Source organism: Acanthaster planci, linkage group LG01 (assembly GCF_054643075.1).
Source record: "Acanthaster planci isolate LZ-2023a linkage group LG01, COTS_SCS, whole genome shotgun sequence".
NCBI lineage: Eukaryota > Metazoa > Echinodermata > Asteroidea > Valvatida > Acanthasteridae > Acanthaster > Acanthaster planci.
Window position 1 is genome coordinate 3,945,873 of NC_141777.1, and position 24,884 is coordinate 3,970,756.

Below are 24,884 nucleotides of genomic sequence, written 5' to 3' on the forward strand. Positions count from 1 at the left end.
ATCATGTGTGTACAAAATAAAAAGGCTCAGAGACATAACACACCCTAATGGGGAAATAGTATTTACGGTGAGTTCGTTTGACAAAATACCATTTACTTTCACTCTCTGAGTTCTCCCGAGTAAGAAGTCATTAATCCAGAGAATGAGGAATGGATTAACTTGTACCAGTTTCAGTTTTCAATCAGTCCATACGGTTGAATGGTATTGAATGCGGAGGAAAATTCCACGAAGGTTGCTCCAGCACAACACCCTTTGTGTTTGTGTGCTGATATAACGTGTTCGTCAGGGAAACTATCGCATCAGTGATTACATTGATATGCCAACTGTTGGCATTAATGCGCTCACGAATAGAACATGGAGGAAGGGCACAGAAGGCGTTTGAACTGGGCCACAACATCAGGCCAATTACCGCTTTCTGGCATGCCCGGTATGTCCGTAGCCAGAGCGCAGCGACACGTATCCCATGATCGTTGCCGCAATTTTTCGCTGGTAATCTGCATCCTTAAAACGTTGTGTACTGCAGTACAGGAAGTTGAATATTCATGCCATCGTTGGTGTTTGGTATGATGTGAAAAAAAACATCAAATTTAATGCCTGCGTTGTGGCTTGTATTAGGCTGTGTGCCGTAAGTCTTCAGGTGCAGTTATTTTTCTATTTCTTTTTTTATTTTTGGTGTCCGAACGTGGGGGAGGGGGCAGGAGATTTCGACCCCCGACCTGTCCTGGATCTGCACCTGGGCCTGTCTTCAGTCCAGACTAAGTCCCAACAAGCATGCAAGGGATGAACTCAGTCACTTGTCGCTGCGTTAACCATTTTAGTGGATGAGTGGCGCACTCTACCTCAGGAGGCTGATTCAGTTCATGCACGGACACATCCTGGCCTGTATCACAGAGATGGGAGGGCTTACGTTCCCCTGCGGACACCCGTCCCCCCCCCCTTTGAAATCTTTGAATATTTTCCGTTGAGTTTATATAGATATGAAGCTGCAACGTATTTCCGTAAGGTTCTCCCATGAACTAAATTTGTCCCCCCCCCTGGGTTACCCATGGCCCAAGACATTTAGCCCTTATAGCCCACGAACCTTTGTACATTTCTAGTTCAAAATGATTGTATTTAGTAAAAGAAACGCATTACTTTTTTGCTAAGTGAAAAAAAGCTAAGATCAATTCAGATTAGTAAGGGGACGGAGAAAACAAGCTTGATCTGAATAACCTATAATGGACGGGATGATATCAGTATCAATGTGGTTATCATTAGTGTAGATGTGGTGACTAATATCTTTATTCTGAATAAGGGTACAAACAGAATGGGTGTAAATTTGTGAAGGGCAATGTAATGATCACGAAATCAAGCTCGACAACTTGATCTTCAGGCAGAGCGTCGTAGATGCTGACCAGATCACGGTGGTCAATAAAATAGCTTTCAAAACAATTGAAACTCAGTCCTGAAAACCATAACAAGTCAGTCTTTAATGGAATGCAGCGCGCCCATTTACGGATGCCCGGATTGCAAATCGGCTCTGTCAGCTGGCAGATTTTCACCGTATGCTGGCAGCATTTCAACGGCCACTACAAAAATCTCCAAAAGTCGCCTGCCGGCGACTTCTGGAGATTCAAATTTTTGAAATAGTTTTGTAGATTTCTAATCAACGAGGACATTTCAGACGAAATAATGTCACAGGGTGATTACTACTATTGCCATCGTAATACCCTTTATGCTTTCGGATAAAAACCTCGATTTTTTTTCTGGGGGAATTACCGAAGTATGACCCTACCTTTAAAACTGTCAATGCCTTGCAACAATTGGTATTCTGCTTTTCATAGCGGTAAAATGTAGGACAGTCCGGACTGACCACATTGTTCTCCAGCATCTTTGTCATCGGCTAAACCGTAGTACAAGTAATTGCTAAAATTGCAATTACAGATATTAATACAAGGAAAGGAAAACAGTTATTAAGCTCAGCAAGCTGTTCTGAACATATACAAGCATAATTATAATAAACTTTCAAGAGCGTTCAATCGAAAAAAAAAAACCTGTTTTCGGACTAACCACACTGTACACCAGCAGCCTCTCCAGTCCACCAACATCGATTCCAATGGCTATTGCATTCAAACACTGTTTTCTCATGCCCCTGACAACTAGGATTAAGCATGAAAGCTCCGAACTCGTGACGGAAAGCTACTGCCAGAGCCTGCACTGCTCTTCCAAAGCCCAGCTCCCTGCAGATGACGTCAGCATCTTTGAGGGCCCACCGAAAGGAACAGATATCTCTCCAAGTCCCGGTCGAGTACACCTGGACGCGACCATCGCTATCGCTCACACCTCCTACCAAGCGAACTAGTAAAAAATCATTTTGAATGAAGTGTTATCTCAATTAATTAGAAACTGAATAGATCGATTCTCTAAACCACACAAGTCATCACTTTTGAAACCGATTTTGTGAGAATGTGCGAACAATGTCAATGAACTGAATACATCTTGACAGTTTATGAATGATTTAGAAATAAACTTTTAACTTATACCTCGTAGAGCACACACAAGACGGATGTTGTGTTCATGGGAACAACCGTCAATTCCTGTCTCGATACGTCTGCAGCTCTCCAGATCATTTTCAAGACCAGTGCACCTAACATCAAGTCGATGAATTGTCCTTGTTTCATCCCCTAAATGCATGCCATGGTTTGCTACAGTTCCATCAGGGAATCTCATCTGCCGGCAAGCCACCGTTGCTTCCTCCTGCCTCCATGAGGTACTACAAATCGTGCCCCATTCACCGTCAAGGAAGACTTCGAGCCGGCCTTCATTTACATTTCTACCGCCAGTTAGACGAATATTGGCTGGAAGTGACCAAAAAATAGATAAATAAACAGTTCTTAAATTAAACGAGACAATTTCCATATTACAACGACTTAACCACACTTTTAGATTTTTTCAGTACATTTACATATAATATTATGCTATTTCTTATTACAAATGTCATGTTCATGTAAAGAGGCTCCTTTTGTACATGAACGGATATTTATTTGTAAATTTTCATGATTATGCACGCATGCATTTTTAAATGTTAATGCTCTGTGAAAAGACTTTATAATCATAATTATTCCTGTGCCCACGAGATCGCCATTTCTTAGTATGGCCCCCTTCCATCATAAGTAGTATAAGTTACATTGTTATTGTTTTGGAGCCAACCTGTGTATTTGTAAAAACACGTACCTCTGTTCAATGTACACGTATACTGCACATGTATAATGAATTTATTCAGTGAAAAGGTCTGTTATATTTGTGGAAGTTATAAAGACAAGGTTGAGTAGGCTACCTACGATTTTCGTTGGTGATTACGTTGACATGTTTGAAGTTATTTAATGTGTTAAGACATTTTTCCTCACCCACAGTATGATCACAGATTAAAAACATGATGGCAGATTAAACATATATTTGATTTAGCAGTTCTTATTTTGTTTGCACGCAAGTTGACTTAAAATGATGACTTGAAAAATATCTTGAAATAAAACTCTTTCTCCACAATAACATTACCTGATACTTGCATTAACCGAAAACATGAGAATGATGGCAAACCCAGCTTTATGTAAAAGTGGTTCTGTGCACAAAAGTCAATATGCAATTTTATGTAAATTCATGTTACAGAGGAATTGTACATTTATAAAGCTTTTTACGAGGTTCTGTTGTAACTCAAAAAATCACCGCACAGTCACAGAGTGCGTCTGTTATAAAGATTCTCTGTAAATTACTGATAGATTTTACAGAAAACCCATTGCAGCACAACACAATTTTTAGCAGTGCAGGATTGTTTCTTTTTCTTTAAAGCATAAATTGTCATATGTGAAAGCGAGTATTTGCTTAGTTTCATAATTGAAATCAAGTATGGCGCTAGATCAAGGTCTTTCATAAAAAAGGGGATCAATAAATACCTTGGAAAAGTTGAGATTGCCCAGAGGAGTAAAAAACAGCGTGTTTTGAGACTTTTTAATGGTCTGAGTTAATTTTAAGTCTTGCAGTGGCATGGGAATTATTCTAATTGTGGGACGCTTTGTTTGAAGCAGATAGTCTTGACTTGTACCTGGGATGTCTCAAACGAAAACCTGAGCCCCTCTCGACATTAAGTTAGGTCTGTGGGGTTGGAGGGTGTCGAACCATGTTGGGATTTCAGCACAATCAAAATTAATTTTTACACAGCTAGTGTAGTTTGGCAATGAGATGTGATACATTGAGAAGTCGGTTAAGTGGCTACACCAGTCTGTCTAGCAACATGAAGATGGAGCTTCTCAAGCCCATTGATCCAGTACCTACTTGTATGCATCGAAGAATTGATGCATATTTATAATTGGTGAGATTAGCGAACTTTTGAATGCAATTAAGATTGCACCAGTGGAAGTTGACAGATTAGCAAACTTACTTGAACAGAAGAGACAAGGTCATTGTTGAATTAAAAGTTACCCCAAACCACCTGACTTTAGTAGCAGGTTGAATTTGCAACCACAAACGTCACGGTCACTTTCCTAAAGTACAATCAGCACTCGTTGGCTAGCTGCAGTAAAATGCCGAGTTCCGTCATCATTGCGTCCCCTTTCTTTTCACGAAAAGACAAACGCTTACCAAACCATAGTTTTTTTTTTAATTTCCGGGTTTCTTGGGCAAGATCTTCAAGGCTATGGGATGCCTAAAACTTGGTGTAATCTTTTTTTTTTACAAATCTACTGAAATCAATCATCATGATGATTTAATTAATGAGGAAAACATGGGCAAAACTTATTTAATATCAATTTTGCACTTTGCGTGTGCAACCCCAACTGTTTTGTAGAAATTCATCGTACAAGATGCACCATGACATTTCGGCCTAGAACTGTCAAAAGTTGATGCGTTTCTGAAGTTGAAAGGCCCATTCTGTAACAGAAACAACTTGCAATCGTGTGGGAATTTCGTAGTTTGTAAAATTCAACAATTATCCATCAAAAAACCTAAAAAAGAAAACCACGAACACAAACCAAAAACGGGAAAAATTGAGAGACTAAAAATCTTTAGTGACATGTTGAGGCTCACGCGACCGCGCGCCACATTTGTGAGGGTATGCTACACGCTCTGTTCAGTGAAAGTGAAGACATTCAATTTCACAAACGTTTTATGCACTATTAGCTCTGTGTCCCTCATACTAGCTTGTTGCCACTTTAAGTTAACAAATTTGAGGTCTGGAGTCCTTAAATTCTGTTGTCCGATCGACGATATCGAACGATATCAAGTTAGCATGCACTCCCCGCATTCACGTCATAGGAATGTATGAACTCAGACAATCTTCGAAAAACTGTTTGGACACGCGTCAATAGGTTTTACTCTCCAGGAGACTTTCGATTTGTGAAAACTGTGACTTTGGGCCACACAAATAGAATTTTCAACTAAGATAAACAAACATTCGGAAAAATTCAAGTTTTCCGCCAGCAGCACAGTTAACGAATGAAACTGTGTTGACTATTTATCCCATAATGCACTGCACTGCAACGGCCTCTACAGGACAACCTTTTGATGGCGCACTGCATTGTGAATCACCGGTATACATTTTTCCGCAGTAGCAACAAATATTCAAATCTTCTCCCAGACTAACCACACTGTTTTCCAGCATCTTTGTTCTCGGTATACGAAAACATAAACGCTAACCAAACCATAGTTTTTTAATTTCTGGGTTTCTTGGGCAAGATCTTCAAGGCTATGGGATGCCTACAACTTGGTGTAATCTTTTTTTTTTTTTTACAAATCTACTGAAATCAATCATCATGATGATTTCCTTTTGGCAAAATTCAACTAAACTGTTTTTTTCGCGAAAAATTAATTACTTTTCCATAGAGTGTAATGGGAAAACATGGGCAAAACTTATTTATCCCCGCATGCACAGGACCAGAGAACTGAACTCAGGGACAGGTGGACACTCGCATTCCAACTTTTGTGTCGATTGGCCTGAGCAGCCGTTTATTGAACTTGACACAGTTCAGGTTGTTCCCGCCCGAAGCTGGTGACGCGGAACTGCAAGCATATCTTACATTGCGTTTCAAGCAAAGTGTAGCTATTCAGCAAAAATTACAGAGATTGTTCCCGCCCGAGCCTGGTGACGCGGAACAGCAGCACATATCAGCAAAAGTACCGGTACTATGACAATCAGCAAATGTCAGCAATTGTTCCCGCCCGAGCCTGGTGACGCGGAACAGCAACTCATATCAGCAAATACATAGAGCTATCAGCAAAAATGTATGAAAAGCAATTATCATATCAGCATTTGTTTCCGCCCAAAGCACATGGAGCGGTAAATTAATACTGGAATGTACCTGCTCGGTACAAAGCCTTCGATATGCAAATTCACACAGCAATTACAACTGGCAGAATGCAAAAACACCCAACTTTCATGAACAAATTATCAAGGATTTACTCCAGCATACAATAACTTTGGGCCAGCCATCAAACGCTGGGATCGGACACCAATTTCCACGGGGTGCGGCCCGACTTGGGCTTACACTGGGTTGCTGGAATAATGGGCAACAAATGAGCATTTTCAACAACCACTTACAGCTATTTATGTCAAACGGCAGAAATTAGTGAGTACGAATTGCTTTTCTTAATTTGGCCCTTAATAATCTAGTGATTCCCCCGACAAAGGAAGGGATCAGGCCTTTCCTTTCGGCACATTCCATTAAGTGTCGTAAATAAGAATACAGTGCCTTTAAACCGAGGTCAATTTGCGGTCCCTGAATGAAATTCACGCCAAACGGGCTTGTTGCTGAATGAAGTCAGCAACATGACCGCCGCCAAATAGACCTCAGGTGGTGGTATTAAGGGGAGATGCAACAGGCAAACAATATGGCGCCAGGGCTTGGTAGAAGTTGTCGAGAATGAACGAACAACTATCATCAGTCAAATGAAATTCGTCCGCATGAAATAACGCCGCGGACGACCACTGGATCTGGGGGTGCCAAATAACACCCCCATGAGAGTTTCGAAATAACGCTCGAGGGAACTCTGCTTTAGGGCGTGAGGGTAAGTATGGCGGGGCAGTAACTCGGAATAAAAAATGACAGTATGCGGCAGTGCTTCTCCGGTCAAATTGATGCACTGCCGTGCTAGAATACTCAGTAAATGTTTGTGTACAAGCCCCAGGTCGTTGGCGCCAAACTGCAGGATGATGACGTCAGGTAAGATCGGAACTGCCGACCACGCTTCCAACAGGAAATCAGAGAACTGGAACATCTGGAGTTTTCGCCGTCCCATCCAGTGGATATAGGCCAGCCGATTAAGACGCTGTCCCCAGGGCGATGACCCCGCCACCCGAGCACACCAGCACACAAAGCCGTCCCCAATGACCCTTACAGTTGGCTTGGCAGGGGCCAATTCTCGCATGAAAAATGAAAAGAAAATCGGAACAAAACACGAGCAAAGTACGTAAGCTAATACAACATGCAGCGTTCAATGGAAAATAGCTGGGGGAATCCAAATGTAACGTCGGTAAGCCCCAGACTCAACGCCCCAAAATTTTAACAACATCCTCAGACACACCTGCCATAGCTGCAGACGTAGCTGCCCCTATGCGAAAAGAATGAGAGGTAAATCTGGCGTCATAAAGCCCTATAAACTCAAGGGCACGACGGAGTACCGCGACAAACTGGTAACGCGTGACAGGACGCCCATCGAAATGTGACAAAAACGGGCCACGGGGGGATGTGGAGCAGTCAAGATAGGACAAAGTCGCCCTGACGGGGCACATAATGTTTTGCCGGCTATGCGCTGCTGGGATGGAAACTACATAACCATGGCCATATTGATCTGTTTTCGAGTGACGTAGGATAAGTTCGACCCTTAAAGGGGAGTCTTTGACGGTAACATCAGACCGACACAACGAGCTAAAAGATTGGTGGGATTGGGCAGTAAATTCCCCAATGCGAAGGAACCCAAAAAACGCAAGTAAGAAAGCCATTCGGAAAAGCCGAAATTACTCGAGCAAACGGCCTGCAAGACTGGGACCATAAGACATAAAATATCATAAGTGATAGGGCGCCGTCGGTCGCGACGACTACTACGCCTACGACATCCCTCCAGTAAATGTTTGACCAGAAAAATGCTTAGTTAAATCAGGATAACTCATTAACTGCAAATTGGAGGAAACCCCCGAGACGTAAGAGGTAATCGTTGTGGGGGCATACCCAAATACCGACAAAAATGCAATAAATCGAACTATCTGAAGCAGGGAGGGGGAGTGCGCGGCGTCGAAACCATAGGTTTGACTAAACCATTGAAAAAGATGCCAAGCCCTCTGATAAGACAAGTTCGTGCGGGGGTCAGCGTGTCATGCAAAAGACTCTGACCCTCCAACTGAAGACACTCCACAGGTTGTCGGGCAAGGGGGTCATATCACGGTCTGCAGCGGGTGCGAGATGACGAAATCTGGTCATCTGAAAACGTGAAAGAGCATCAGCAATGCCATTATCCAGGCCTGGAACGTGCTGAGATCGAAACTGGATATTGTATGTGAGACAACGAGGCGGCGCACCAAACGCATCATTATTTAGACGTTTGTCTGTTGATGACACTAACTACAGCCTGATTGTCACACCAAAATATCACACGTTTATTATGCAATGGGACAGCCCACTGCTGGACCGCTAGCACAATAGGGAATAACTCAAAGCAGGCAATAGAAAGGGACTGACTTTTTACAAGCTTGGGCCACTTCCCTTGACACCAGTGCGCAGCAAAGTAAGCCCCAAAACCAATTTCAGTAGAAGCATCAGTGTACATGTGCAATTGGTCACTATTGTACCATACCGAATCCGGAAACATTATCGTTCCGCTGAAATGTGACAAAAACTGCTACCACGCCAGCAAGTCTGCTTGTGCACCTGAAGTGATGCGAATTTTGTGATGAGGTTGGGAGATACCCCTAGCTAGATCGCTAGATCGTATCGATCGCTAAACCCAGGAAAGTGAGGTTCGTAGCTGGACCTTCGGTTTTTTCTTCCGCGATGGGAACCCCAAATCTCTGACAAACTACTCTGAAAGATTGGAGGGAACGTGCGCACTCGACATAACTAGCCCCAACGAACAGGAAATCATCCAGATAATGCACAATGTAAGGAGATTCGGCCACCTTACGAGTACAGTACTCAAGGAAAGTACTGAACTGCTCGAACGTAACACAGGATATAGCACAGCCCAGAGGCATGCATTTTCAAAATAAAATTGGCCGTTATGGGAAAAACCAAGCAAATCGAAATCGCTTGGATGGATGGGAAGTAAACGAAAGGCCGATTTAGTATCCGACTTAGCCATCCGGGCACTGCGTGGTAAACCTGCGATCATAGTTATCGCCTCATCAAAACTCGTGTATGAAACGGTGGTGTCTGCGGGATCAATGAAATCATTCACCGATTTGCCGATAGGGGACGACAAATTATGGATTAACCGAAATTCACCAGGAGGCTGTTTGGGCACCAGGCCCATAGGCAAACAACGGAAATGAGGAAGAGGATGGGACAAAAACGAGCTAGCAACGCGACCCAAAGCAACTTCACGATCAATTTTTGACTGCAGAATGTTGGGATGTTTCCGAGCAAATGCAGAATTACGAGCAGAGGTACTAACCCTGGGACCTGAATAGCCTAACCGGAAACTGCACAAAAAAACCTTCTTGCAATAAGTGGGAGTCCTGAGTAATAGGGTAAGCCCGTAAAAAAGGAAGCATACTACTTAGTTTGACTAAGGTTGATGCCAGCTGCCGGCACTCGTGCTGAGACGCTAGACTGTGAGTTTCCCCGACAACGGGTTGCGGGGTGGCCAAATGCCCCGCAGGTGGAGCAGCGATGCGCGAAGCGACACAACGGGCGATTGCACTGACCGCGGTTGAAGTCGTTACATGTAGGTTGACCAACCCCGGCGATTGGGCGCCGACCAGGCCCGAAATTTGACCAGGGGTTGGTGGCAGTGGAGGGGGCACGCTCGCGTTGCTGGTACGGACGAAAATTATGCTGGTGCGAAACGGGCGCACCAAGCAGCACCAGCCAAAGTTCGGCATCAATAGTTGCCCAAGAGCGCGACGGCACACGCGCCTGGCGCAATCGAAACTGGATGTCGTACTTGCGCCAACCATACCCCACATGTCGAAATGCTGCCGAGCGAATAGTGTCTGCGTACTTCAGTAACGAACGCGCGTGGGTAGGATGGCGCAACAAATACACAGATGCAAAAACTAGAAACGCTGACGTCCACTGCTCGATAGACGTAATACGCGGAGCCTGCTTATGGGGACGAATCTGCCAAAGTGGGGACTCATTGGACCCGATTGTAAAAAGTGTCTCGTCAAAGGAATTATCCAAGCCGGTGCCGCGCGACGACTTCAACAAGGTTCCGAATTCTACGTACTCCCCCCTCCAAATTTTGTCTTTTAGATGTTGAGGAATCACGGCCCCGAGATCGTCACAGACGCTAGTTAATGGCATATTCGAATCGGAAAAGGAGGTAATTGACAATGTGCTTGGTGCTGAAGTTCCCAACACCACGGGCGTGAAAATGGAAGGTTGCGGGGCTAATTCAAAAGGAGTAGCAACAGGGGACTTACCCGGCTCCAAAGTTTGCGCCGAGCTCCCTCCAGGCCGACTGATGGTAGCGGGCGCTGGCGTTGCATGGGTAGCCTCAACACTCGCACAGTCTGGAATCATTCCGACCGTAGCCAACGGTATAATAGTGGTATCCGGACCGGACGATGCAAGCTGCGGTGCACTAGACCCTGCAAGGGCCGCAACCACCGATGCATCTTGACGGGAAGACTTGCGAGGCCGCCTCCGAGCACGCTTCGCTCCATCCGTCGGCCCAGAAGGAGCCCGCCGCTTGGAATTGGCGCGGGGCATAACTAACAAAATTACTTTTGCAAAACAGACAGATTTTCTCTTTTCCAACCAAACGCCACGGCTGCTCAAGCAAAAGTGACCGGGAGTAACTCTCTCCAGTGCTACTACCATTTTAAGGTCACGCCAGTAGCTAGTTCGAGGCATTAAATCACCTTGCCAGCAACCGCAAGTAAACACTACTGACCAACTTAGTGACAAGAGCCTCCAATATTCCGCGGTGATAAATTATGTGAAGCTGCAATTTATTTTGCCTCAAATTGAATATTATCAATTTTGCATTTGGTGTGTGCAACCCCAACTGTTTTGTAGAAATTCATCGTACAAGATGCACCATGACATTTTGGCCTATAACTGTCAAAAATTGATGCGTTTCTGAAGTTGAAAGGCCCATTCTGTAACAGAAACAACTTGCAATCGTGTGGGAATTTCGTAGTTTGTAAAATTCAACAATCATCCATCAAAAAGCAAAAAAACAAAACAAAAACAAAACAAAAACACAAACCAAAAACGGGAAAAAATGAGAGACTAAAAATCTTTAGTGACATGTTGAGGCTCACGCGACCGCGCGCCACATTTGTGAGGGTATGCTACACGCTCTGTTCATTGAAAGTGAAGGCATTCAATTTCACAAACGTTTTATGCACTATTAGCTCTGTGTCCCTCATACTAGCTTGTTGCCACTTTAAGTTAACAAATTTGAGATCTGGAGTCCTTAAATTCTGTTGTTCGATCGACGATATCGAACGATATCAAGTTAGCATGCACTCCCCGCATACACGTCATAGGAAAGTATGAACTCAGACAATCTTCGAAAAACTGTTTGGACACGCGTCAATAGGTTTTACTCTCCAGGAGACTTTCGATTTGTGAAAACTGTGACTTTGGGCCACACAAATAGAATTTTCAACTAAGATAAACAAACATTCGGAAAAATTCAAGTTTTCCGCCAGCAGCACAGTTAACGAATGAAACTGTGTTGACTATTTATCCCATAATGCACTGCACTGCAACGGCCTCTCCAGGACAACCTTTTGATGGCGCACTGCATTGTGAATCACCGGTATACATTTTTCCGCAGTAGCAACAAATATTCAAATCTTCTCCCAGACTAACCACACTGTTTTCCAGCATCTTTGTTCTCGGTATACCCCAATTACAGGTAATTGCTAAAAAAGAGACATTGAGACGCTTGGTGATGGCATACACAACGGTCTCTTTTGGTTGACGGTGGTAGTGCTTGCAGTTCGAGGCATGCGTGGTACTTCTGAGCACGCATCTATGACCTGGCATCCAGGAATGCACACATTTGTTCAATATGGGACCACGAAAAATAAGCTGCAGTTGCATAGCTATATAAACTTAACATTATTCACAGATTTCAAAAAGGGGCCATCTGGGTGGCACTGACATTCCGGAGGACCTTCCCCGTGTACCCCATAGATTGGCAACTGTCTTGGACTAACCACAATGTACGCCAACAGCCTGTGGTATCTAGTAATGTCTGCAACTGGGCAACCTCTGGCTGATGTTTTCGCACTCAAACACAGTTTTCTCGTGCCCCTGACAACTAGGATCAGACATGGCAACCCTAATCTCGTCACTGGAAACCAGTGCAAGCGACTTTTGGAGATTCGAATTTTTCAACATACTTTTATTGATTTCTAATCAACGAGGACATTTCAGACGAGATAATTTCACAGGGTGATTACTACTTTTACCATTGTTATACCAGTTCTGCTTTCGGATAAAAATTCCCTATTTTCTTCTGAGGGAATTACCAAAGTATGAACCTACCTTTAAAACTGTCAATGCCTTGCAACAATTGGTATTCTGCTTTTAATACCAGTAAAATGTAGGACAGTCCGGACTGACCACATTGTTCTCCAGCATCTTTGTTCAATTTCCGATTTTATCATCATGTTGTTCTATCACTTTACTTTCACAGGGGTCCGTTTCTAGTGTATAAAATGCCGATTCCGACAATCATCAAAAAGAAACAATTCACTGATGTACTCATTTTCACACTGTACGCCAGCATCTTCAAAATGTAAACAGTTGTGAATCCTGTTGTGCTGACATTCAAATACCGTCTTTTCATCACCAACGCACTCAACATCATCCATCGTTATCTGGCCTTGGCCGTGTCCGAAGGTGGCCCCTGGCAAAGCCTGAAGTGCCTGTCCCAAATCAAGTTCTTTACAGATGACTTTAGCGTCATTTAGATCCCAAAGATCATCGCATATGGTTCCCCACGAACCACCAGAGTACACCTCTACACGTCCTTCGTTTTTGCTAAAACCTCCCACCAAACGAACTGTAATGTAATGTTGAAATTTAAACGACAAATCAAATCAGGGGACTTAAATGTTGTAATTATTAGTACTTTAGGCAGTATTGTGCAATGTACAAAACTTAAACAATGCCAAGCATAGCATTTTCTAAATATTCCCTGTTATAATAAGGATGCAGTGAATATTACATATACACTTGACGGAACTTTATTCAGTGTTAATTAAGACCAGTTCATGCTTTATGAAAACAAAAAGGAATGTGGTTTTGTGATGTCAGGTAAAGCATTCGTGCTTTTAAGTTGAAAGTTTTATTACACTTCTACGCAAACTAATTTCAACCCAAATGTGACGTAAGTTTCGCCTGAATTATGAAACAACTTGGGCAAGAAGGCATGACAACAATAAGAATATTTATCAAACAAGAAAATCCAGGGGCTTTTAACATCAGTGTTTATTTTTTCACGACAGTAGAGTCCTACAACGAGTAAAAATGCATATGAAGTGACTGCATGGTTACAATCGTCATTGGAAAGGGGACAGCGTGGAACACTTGCTGCAAATTTGCTGAGGAGAACGAACGCTGATAATGCCCTCGCTTGCGTCCATTCTCCTGAGCCGGTCTTAAACGCACACCGGCCAGGCACATATTTATTCCCTTATTAATTACCTCTTGAAGAACACACAAAACCAACGTCTTTGTTCTTGCCACAAACAATAACTTCCGTCCTTACATGCTGACAACTGGTAAGATGACTTTCAGAACCAGTGCAATTAATCTCATATCGGTGAAACATCTCTGTCTGAGTTTCGTAAGATATGTCATATGTAGCCTTGATGGCACCAGGAAAGCCGAGCTGCCTACAAGCCACTGTAGCTTCCTTCAATCCCCATGAGTCACTGCACGCTTTACCCCATTCATTGTCATGGAAGACTTCAAGCCAGCCTTCATTTACATTTCTACCGCCACTCAGACGAATTGCTCCTGGAATTATAGAATTAGAGAGAATGTCTTACATTAACAACGGAACAAGTCTCTTCTATGACGATTAGAAGTAGATCATGAAGATTAATTCCATTTCATTTGATTTATTATCCAATGTTTAAATTCAGTACTTCGTTTGCGTGCAAATATACATGAAGTACAACCCCACAAATAAATACGAAGAGAAATTTAAACAACTTAACAAAGGACCTCATTCACCGGTGAAAAAAATTCATCGTTAGGTTATAGCATAACAAACCAAACCGACAACCCAGCAACAAAAAGTAAGGATTCTATCATCATTCATAAGCTGGATAGAGTGAGGAGCAAACGAGTTGGAAAAGCGACTTGTTCCGGCCATGATCGACTGCCACCTGCACCCACTTCTTAGCTTAAAATAATGGTTGATGATTTGAAAGAAAGAGCAAAAGTGAACGAATGTTATTTGTACCATAGGCTTAAATGACCATGCAATAGATGAGAGTAATCGGTCACAATCGCACTAACTGCCCTAGCAAGTGCCCGTTCTTTACATATCTGATCAAGATCGACGTCATCATTTATGATTTTACCTGTTTCTTAGCTCTGTGCAGCTTAGCTTTTGTATTTATTTCGCATTGTTACACCATACAGTGGTATCCTGTGTTTATGGTACTCCGAATTACAGAGGAATAGAACAAACGTAATATCATCGCCTCCACATGGAAGATTTAAGTTTTCTGAGGAAATACAAACTTTGGTTGCACTTCAGTAGAGTAGCCTTTGTTTGTTCCCCCACCTCAGGTGATCGTCAATTTTAGAACCCAAATATCTGTAACAATGTACATTCTCAATTGACTCGCATTACAAATATGTGGGATCAAAAACCTTCCTCATCCTAAAATCAGTCATCATTTATGTCGTTTTCCTTGCGTTTAACACTACAATGATTTTCAACAGAAGCGATGGTAGCTCACTACTCATTTTGTCGTCTTTTATCAATCCTAAAACGTGAACTGTTGAGACATTAGAAGTACAATCATGTGCGTACAAAATAAAAAGGCTCAGAGACATAACACACCCTAATGGGGAAATAGTATTTACGGTGAGTTCGTTTGACAAAATACCATTTACTTTCACTCTCTGAGTTCTCCCGAGTAAGAAGTCATTAATCCAGAAAATGAGGAATGGATTAACTTGTACCAGTTTCAGTTTTCAATCAGTCCATACGGTTGAATGGTATTGAATGCAGAGGAAAATTCCACGAAGGTTGCTCCAGCACAACACCCTGTTGTGTTTGTGTGCTGATATAACGTGTTCGTCAGGGAAACTATCGCATCAGTGATTACACTGATATGCCAACTGTTGGCATTAATGCGCTCACGAATGGAACATGGAGGAAGGGCACAGAAGGCGTTTGAACTGGGCCACAACATCAGGCCAATTACCGCTTTCTGGCATGCCCGGTATGTCCGTAGCCAGAGCGCAGCAACACGTATCCCATGATCGTTGCCGCAATTTTTCGCTGGTAATCTGCATCCTTAAAACGTTGTGTACTGCAGTACAGGAAGTTGAATATTCATGCCATCGTTGGTGTTTGGTATGATGTAAAAAAACATCAAATTTAATGCTTGCATAGTGGCTTGTATTAGGCTGTGTTCCGTAAGTCTTCAGGTGCAGTTATTTTTCTATTTTTTTTTATTTTTGGTGTCCGAACGTGGGGGAGGGGGCTGGAGATTTCGACCCCCGACCCGTCCTGGATCTGCACCTGGGCCTGTCTTCAGTCCAGACTAAGTCCCAACAAGCATGTAAGGGATGAACTCAGTCACTTGTCGCTGCGTTAACCACTTTAATGGATGAGTGGCGCACTCTACCTCAGGAGGCTGATTCAGTTCATGCACGGACACATCCTGGCCTGTATCACAGAGATGGGAGGGCTTACGTTCCCCTGCGGACACCCGTCCTCCCCCCCCCCTTTTGAAATCTTGGAATATTTTCCGTTGAGTTTCTATAGATATGAAGCTGCAACGTATTTCCGTAAGGTTCTCCCATGAACTAAATTTGTCCCCCCCGGGTTACCCATGGCCCAGGACATTTAGCCCTTATAGCCCAGGGCATACATGGTATTACATTGTAATCAGTTTCAACTCGATTCCACGAACCTTTGTACATTTCTAGTTTAAAATGATTGTATTTAGTAAAAAGAAACGAATTACTTTTTTGCTAAGTGAAAAAAAAACTAAGATCAATTCAGATTAGTAAGGGGACGGAGAAAACAAGCTTGATCTGAATAACCTATAATGGACGGGATGATATCAGTATCAATGTGGTTATCATTAGTGTAGATGTGGTGACTAATATCTTTATTCTGAATAAGGGTACAAACAGAATGGGTGTAAATTTGTGAAGGGCAATGTAATGATCACGAAATCAAGCTCGACAACTTGATCTTCAGGCAGAGCGTCGTAGATGCTGACCAGATCACGGTGGTCAACAAAATAGATTTCAAAACAATTGAAACTCAGTCCTGAAAACCATAACAAGTCAGTCTTTAACGGAATGCAGCGCGCCCATTTACGGATGCCCGGATTGCAAATCGGCTCTGTCAGCTGGCAGATTTTCACCGTATGCTGGCAGCATTTCAACGGCCACTACAAAAATCTCCAAAAGTCGCCTGCCGGCGACTTCTGGAGATTCAAATTTTTGAAATAGTTTTATAGATTTCTAATCAACGAGGACATTTCAGACGAAATAATGTCACAGGGTGATTACTACTATTGCCATCGTAATACTATTTATGCTTTCGGATAAAAACCTCGATTTTTTTTCTGGGGGAATTACCAAAGTATGGCCCTACCTTTAAAACTGTCAATGCCTTGCAACAATTGGTATTCTGCTTTCAATAGCGGTAAAATGTAGGACAGTCCGGACTGACCACATTGTTCTCCAGCATCTTTGTCATCGGCTTAGCTGAAGTACAAGTAATTGCTAAAATTTCAATTACAGATATTAATACAAGGAAAGGAACACGGCTATTAAGCTCAGCAAGCTGTTCTGAAATATACAAGCATAATTATAATAAACTTTCAAGAGAGTTCAATCGAAAAAAAAAAGTTTTAGGACTAACCACACTGTACACCAGCAGCCATTTGAGTCCAGTAATGTCGACCCCAATGGCCATTGCATTCAAACACTGTTTTCTCATGCCCCTGACAACTAGGAGGAAGCACGGAAGCTCCAAACTCGTCACTGAAAGCTACTGCCAGAGTCTGCACTGCTCTTCCAAAGCCCAGCTCCCTGCAGATGACGTCAGCATCTTTGAGGGTCCACCAAACGTGACAGATATTTCTCCAAGTCCCGGTCGAGTACACCTGGACGCGACCATTGCTATCACTCACACCTCCTACCAAGCGAACTAGTAAAAAATCATTTTAAATGAAGTGTTATCTCATTCAATTAGAACCTGAATAGATCGATTCTCTAAACCACACATGGATAAGTCATCACTTTTGAAACCGATTTTTCTGAGAATGTGCGAACAATGTCAATGAACTGAATACATCTTGACAGTTTATGAATGATTTAGAAATAACATTTTAATTTATACCTCGTAGAGCACACACAAGACGGATGTCGTGTTCACGGGAACAACCGTCATTTCCTGTCTCGATACGTCTGCAGCTCTCCAGATCCTTTTCAAGACCAGTGCACCTAACATCAAGTCGATGAATTGTCCTTGGTTCATTCCCTAAATGCATGCCATGGTTTGCTACGGTTCCATTAGGGAATCCCATCTGCCGGCAAGCCACCGTTGCTTCCTCCTGCCTCCATGAGGTACTACAAATCGTGCCCCATTCACCGTCAAGGAAGACTTCGAGCCTGCCTTCATTTACATTTCTACCGCCTGTCAGACGAATATTGGCTGGAAGTGACCAAAAAATAAATAAACAGTTCTTAAATTATAGGAGACAATTTCCCTATTATAACGACTTAACCACACTTTTAGAAAATATTCTGTACATTTACATATAATATTATGCTATTTCTTATTACAAATGTCATGTTCATGTAATGAGGCTCCTTTTGTACATGAACGGATATTTATTTGTAAATTTTCATAATTATGCACGCATGCATTTTTAATTTTGAATGAGAAAAGACTTTATAATCATAATTATTCCTGTGCGCACGAGATCGCCATTTCTTCATATGACCCCCTTCCATCATAAGTAGTATAAGTTACATTGTTAGTGTTTTGGAGCCAACCTGTGTATTTGTAAAAACACGTACCTATGTTCAATGTACACGTATACTTCACATGTATAATGAATGTATTCAGTGTAAAGGTCTGTTATATTTGTGGAAGTAATAAAGACAAGGTTGAGGAGGCTACCTACGATTTTCGTTGGTGATTACATTGACATGTTTGAAGTTATTTAATGTATTAAGACACTTTTCCTCACCCACAGTATGATCACAAATTAAAAAAATGATGGCAGATTAAAAACATATTTGATTTAGCAGTTCTTATTTTGTTTGCACGCAAGTTGACTTAAAATGATGACTTGAAAAATATTTTGAAATAAAACTCTTTCTCCACAAAACATTACCTGATACTTGCATTAACCGAAAATATGAGAAATATGGCAAACCCAGTTTTATGTAAAAGTGGTTCTGTGCACCAAAGTCAATATGCAACTTCATGCAAATTCATGTTACAGAGGAATTGTACATTTACAAAGCTTTTTACGAGGTTCTGTTGTAACTCAAAAAATCACCGCACAGTCACAGAGTGCGTCTGTTATAAAGATTCTCTGTAAATTACTGATAGATTTTACAGAAAACCCATTGCAGCACAACACAGTTTTTAGCAGTGCAGGATTGTTTCTTTTTCTTTAAAACATTAATTGTCATACGTGAAAGCAAGTATTTGCTTAGTTTCATAATTGAAATCAAGTATGGCGCTAGATCAAGGTCTTTCATAAAAAAGGGGATCAATAAATACCTTGGAAAAGTTGAGATTGCCCAGAGGAGTAAAAAAGCGTGTTTTGAGACTTTTTAATGGTCTGAGTTAATTCTAAGTCTTTCAGTCGCTTGGGATTTATGTACAGTGGAGAACGCTTTGTTTAAAGCAGATAGTCTTGACTTGTACCTGGGATGTCTCGAACGAAGACCTGAGCCCCTCTCGACATTAAGTTAGGTCTGTGGGGTTGGAGGGTGTTGAACCATGTTGGGATTTCAGCACAATCAAAATTAATTTTTACACAGCCAGTGTAGTTTGGCAATGAGATGTGATACATCGAGAAGTCGGTTAAGTGGCTACACCAGTCTGTCTAGCAACATGAAGATGGAGCTTCTCAAGCCCGTTGATCCAGTACCTACTTGTATGCATCGAAGAATTGATGCGTATTTATAATTGGTGAGATTAGCGAACTTTTGAATGCAATTAAGATTGCACCAGTGGAAGTTGACAGATTAGCAAACTTACTTGAACAGAAGAGACAAGGTCATTGTTGAATTAAAAGTTACCCCAAACCACCTCAGTTTAGTAGCAGGCTGAATTTGCATCCACAAACGTCAAGGTCACTTTCCTAAAGCACAATCAGCACTCGTTGGCTAGCTGCAGTAAAATGCCGAGTTCCGTCATCATTGCGTCCCCTTTTTCACGAAAAGACAAACGCTAACCAAACCATAGTTTTTTCAATTTCCGGGTTTCTTGGGCAAGATCTTCAAGGCTATGGGATGCCTACAACTTGGTGTAATCTTTTTTTTTTTACAAATCTACTGAAATCAATCATCATGATGATTTCTTTTTGGCAAAATTCAACTAAACTGTTTTTTTCGCGAAAAATTAATTACTTTTCCGTAGAGCGTAACCATTTAATAGGAAAACATGGGCAAAACTTATTTATCCCCGCATGCACAAGACCAGAGAACTGAACTCAGGGACAGGTGGGCACTCGCATTCCAACTTTTGTGTCGATTGGCCTGAGCAGCCGTTTATTGAACTTGACACAGTTCAGGTTGTTCCCGCCCGAAGCTGGTGACGCGGAACTGCAAGCATATCTTACATTGCGTTTCAAGCAAAGTGTAGCTATTCAGCAAAAATTACAGAGATTGTTCCCGCCCGAGCCTGGTGACGCGGAACTGCAAGTATATCTTACATTGCGTTCCAAGCAAAGTGTAGCTATTCAGCAAAAATTACAGAGATTGTTCCCGCCCGAGCCTGGTGACGCGGAACAGCAACTCATATCAGCAAATACATAGAGCTATCAGCAAAAATGTATGAAAAGCAATTATCATATCAGCATTTGTTTCCGCCCAAAGCACATGGAGCGGTAAATTAATACTGGAATGTACCTGCTCGGTACAAAGCCTTCGATATGCAAATTCAAACAGCAATTACAACTGGCAGAATGCAAAAATACCCAACTTTCATGAACAAATTAGCAAGGATTTACTCCAGCATACAATAACTTTGGGCCAGCCATCAAACGCTGGGATCGGACACCAATTTCCACGGGGTGCGGCCCGACTTGGGCTTACACTGGGTTGCTGGAATAACGGGCAACTAATGAGCATTTTCAACAACCACTTACAGCTATGTATGTCAAACGGCAGAAATTAGTGAGTACGAATTGCTTTTCTTAATTTGGCCCTTAATAATCTAGTGATTCCCCCGACAAAAGAAGGGATCAGGCCTTTCCTTTCGGCACATTCCATTAAGTGTCGTAAATAAGAATACAATGCCTTTTAACCGAGGTCAATTTGCGGTCCCTGAATGAAATTCACGCCAAACGGGCTTGTTGCTGAATGAAGTCGGCAACATGACCGCCGCCAAATAGACCTCAGGTGGTGGTATTAAGGGGAGATGCAACAGGCAAACAATATGGCGCCAGGGCTCGGTAGAATTTGTCGAGAATGAACGAACAACTATCATCAGTCAAATGAAATTCGTCCGCATGAAATAACGCCGCGGACGACCACTGGATCTGGGGGTGCCAAATAACACCCCATGAGAGTTTCGAAATAACGCTCGAGGGAACTCTGCTTTAGGGCGTGAGGGTAAGTTTGGCGGGGCAGTAACTCGGAATAAAAAATGACAGTATGCGGCAGTGCTTCTCCGGTCAAATTGATGCACTGCCGTGCTAGAATACTCAATAACTGTTTGTGTACGAGCCCCAGGTCGTTGGCGCCAAACTGCAGGATGATGACGTCAGGTAAGATCGGAACTGCCGACCACGCTTCCAACAGGAAATCGGAGAAATGGAACATCTGGAGTTTTCGCCGTCCCATCCAGTGGATATAGGCCAGCCGATTAAGACGCTCTCCCCAGGGCGATGACCCCGCCACCCGAGCACACCAGCACACAGAGCCGTCCCCAATGACCCTTACAGTTGGCTTGGCAGGGGCCAATTCTCGCATGAAAAATGAAAAGAAAATCGGAACAAAACACGAGCAAAGCACGTAAGCTAATACAACATGTAGCGTTCAATGGAAAATAGCTGGGGGAATCCGAATGTAACGTCGGTAAGCCCCAGACTTCCAACGCCCCAAAATTTTAACAACATCCTCAGACACACCTGCCATAGCTGCAGACGTAGCTGCCCCTATGCGAAAAGAATGAGAGGTAAATCTGGCGTCATAAAGCCCTATAAACTCAAGGGCACGACGGAGTACCGCGACAAACTGGTAACGCGTGACAGGACGCCCATCGAAATGTGACAAAAACGGGCCACGGAGGGATGTGGAGCAGTCAAGATAGGACAAAGTCGCCCGGACGGGGCACATAATGTTTTGCCGGCTATGCGCTGCTGGGATGGAAACTACATAACCATGGCCATATTGATCTGTTTTCGAGTGATGTAGGATAAGTTCCACCCTTAAAGGGGAGTCTTTGACGGTAACATCAGACCGACACAACGGGCTAAAAGATTGGTGGGATTGGGCAGTAAATTCCCCAATGCGAAGGAACCCAAAAAACGCAAGTAAGAAAGCCATTCGGAAAAGCCGAAATTACTCGAGCAAACGGCCTGCAAGACTGGGACCATACGACATAAAATATCATAAGTGATAGGGCGCCGTCGGTCGCGACGACTACTACGCCTACGACATCCCTCCAGTAAACGTTTGACTAGAAAATGCTTAGTTAAATCAGGATAACTCATTAACTGCAAATTGGAGGAAACCCCCGAGACGTAAGAGGTAATCGTTGTGGGGGCATACCCAAATACCGACAAAAATGCAATAAATCGAACTATCTGAAGCAGGGAGGGGGAGTGCGCGGCGTCGAAACCATGGGTTTGACTAAACCATTGAAAAAGATGCCAAGCCCTCTGATAAGACAAGTTCGTGCGGGGGGCCACCGCGTCATGCAAAAGACTCTGGACCTCTAACTGAAGACACTCCACAGGTTGTCGGGCAAGGGGGTCATATCGCAGTCTGCAGCGGGTGCTAGATGACGAAATCTGGTCATCTGAAAACGTGAAAGAGCATCAGCAATGCCATTATCCAGGCCTGGAACGTGCTGAGATCGAAACTGGATATTGTATGTGAGACATGTCACAACGAGGCAGCGCACCAAACGCATCATTAAGTGATATTCAGACGTTTGTCTGTTGATGACACTAACTACAGCCTGATTGTCACACCAAAATATCACACGTTTATTATGCAATGGGACAGCCCACTGCTGGACCGCTAGCACAATAGGGAATAACCCCAAGCAGGCAATAGAAAGGGACTGACTTTTTACAAGCTCGGGCCACTTCCCTTGACACCAGTGCGCAGCAAAGTAAGCCCCAAAACCAATTTCAGCAGAAGCATCAGTGTACATGTGCAATTGGTCACTATTGTACCATACCGAATCCGGAAACATTATCGTTCCGCTGAAATGTGAAAAAAAAACTGCTGCCACGCCAGCAAGTCTGCTTGTGCACCTGAAGTGATGCGAATTTTGTGATGAAGTTTGGAGATACCCCTAGCTATATCACGCATTGTGCACCTGAAGTGATGCGAATTTTGTGATGAGGTTGGGAGATACCCCTAGCTAGATCATGCAAACGGTGGAGAAAGGCCCCACCAGGTCTTACCGCCTTACAAACAAAATTGAGACGACCTAGCAGGGACTGAAGATTGCGCAGCGTGATTTTCTTCTGATCGAGCACACTCACAATCGTATTTTGTAACGCAACTTGCTTATCAGTTGGGATTTGGATCTGTCGTGCAACCGTATCGATCGCTAAACCCAGGAAAGTGAGGTTCGTAGCTGGACCTTCGGTTTTTTCTTCCGCGATGGGAACCCCAAATTGCTGACAAACTACTCTGAAAGATTCGAGGGAACTAGCCCCAACGAACAGGAAATCATCCAGATAATGCACAATGTAAGGAGATTCGGCCACCTTACGAGTACAGTACTCAAGGAAAGTACTGAACTGCTCGAACGTAACACAGGATATAGCACAGCCCAGAGGCATGCATTTATCAAAATAAAATTGGCCGTTATGGGAAAAACCAAGCAAATCGAAATCGCTTGGATGGATGGGAAGTAAACGAAAGGCCGATTTAGTATCCGACTTAGCCATCAGGGCACTGCGTGGTAAACCTGCGATCATAGTTATCGCCTCATCAAAACTCGTGTATGAAACGGTGGTGTCTGCGGGATCAATGAAATCATTCACCGATTTGCCGATAGGGGACGACAAATTATGGATTAACCGAAATTTACCAGGAGTCTGTTTGGGCACCAGGCCCATAGGCAAACAACGGAAATGAGGAGGAGGCTGGGACAAAAACGGGCCAGCAACGCGACCGAAAGCAACTTCACGATCAATTTTTGACTGCAGAATGTTGGGATGTTTGCGAGCAAATGCAGAATTACGAGCAGAGGTACTAACCCTGGGACCTGAATAGCCTAACCGGAAACTGCACAAAAAAAACCTTCTGGCAAAAAGTGGGAGTCCTGAGTATTAGGGTAAGCCCGTAAAGAAGGGAGCATACTACTCAGTTTTACTGGGGGTGATGCCAGCTGCCGGCACCCGTGCTGAGACGCTAGACTGTGAGTTTCCCCGACAACGGGTTGCAGGGTGGCCAAATGCCCTGCAGGTGGAGCAGCGATGCGCGAAGCGACACAAGGGGCGATTGCACTGACCGCGGTTGAAGTCGTTACATGTAGGTTGACCAACCCCAGCGACTGGGCGCCGACCAGGCCCGAAATCGGACCAGGGGTTGGTGGCAGTGGAGGGGGCACGCTCGCGTTGCTGGTACGGACGAAAATTATGCTGGTGCGAAACGGGCGCACCAAGCAGCACCAGCCAAAGTTCGGCATCAATAGTTGCCCAAGAGAGCGACGGCACACGCGCCTGGCACAATCGAAACTGGATGTCGTACTCGCGCCAACCATACCCCACATGTCGAAATGCTGCCGAGCGAATAGTGTCTGCGTACTTCAGTAACGAACGCGCGTGGGTAGGATGGCGCAACAAATACACAGATGCAAAAACTAGAAACGCTGACGTCCACTGCTCGATAGACGTAATACGCGGAGCCAGCTTATGGGGACAAATCTGCCAAAGTGGGGACTCATTGGACCCGATTGTAAAAAGTGTCTCGTCAAAGGAATTATCCAAGCCGGTGCCGCGCGACGACTTCAACAAGGTTCCGAATTCTACGTACTCCCCCCTCCAAATTTTGTCTTTTAGATGTTGAGGAATCACGGCCCCGAGATCGTCACAGACG

The 24,884-nt window shown here is 43.5% G+C and overlaps 2 protein-coding genes across 3 annotated transcripts in view; both read right to left on the bottom strand.

Annotated features, from left to right (window-relative positions):
• The window catches only part of LOC110990991 (scavenger receptor cysteine-rich domain-containing protein DMBT1-like), a 123,001-nt gene that overhangs the window by 10,504 nt on the left and 87,613 nt on the right, over nucleotides 1-24,884 (bottom strand). The window lies entirely within an intron of this gene.
• On the bottom strand, nucleotides 1,113-20,787 carry LOC147800273 (neurotrypsin-like). 2 transcript variants are annotated; one of them, XM_087146043.1, is made up of 4 exons: nucleotides 17,755-20,787; nucleotides 17,275-17,562; nucleotides 2,523-2,837; nucleotides 1,113-2,337 (listed from the first exon to the last, which is right to left on the bottom strand). In XM_087146043.1, exons 1-4 carry the CDS (start codon nucleotides 17,939-17,941, stop codon nucleotides 2,045-2,047), a joined length of 1,083 nt encoding a protein of 360 aa, XP_087002169.1. In that variant the 5' UTR covers nucleotides 17,942-20,787; the 3' UTR covers nucleotides 1,113-2,044. The 2 variants fall into 2 exon arrangements, with proteins under 2 accessions (XP_087002169.1, XP_087002171.1); XM_087146045.1 differs by lacking the exons at nucleotides 17,275-17,562; nucleotides 17,755-20,787 and adding an exon at nucleotides 10,607-11,290.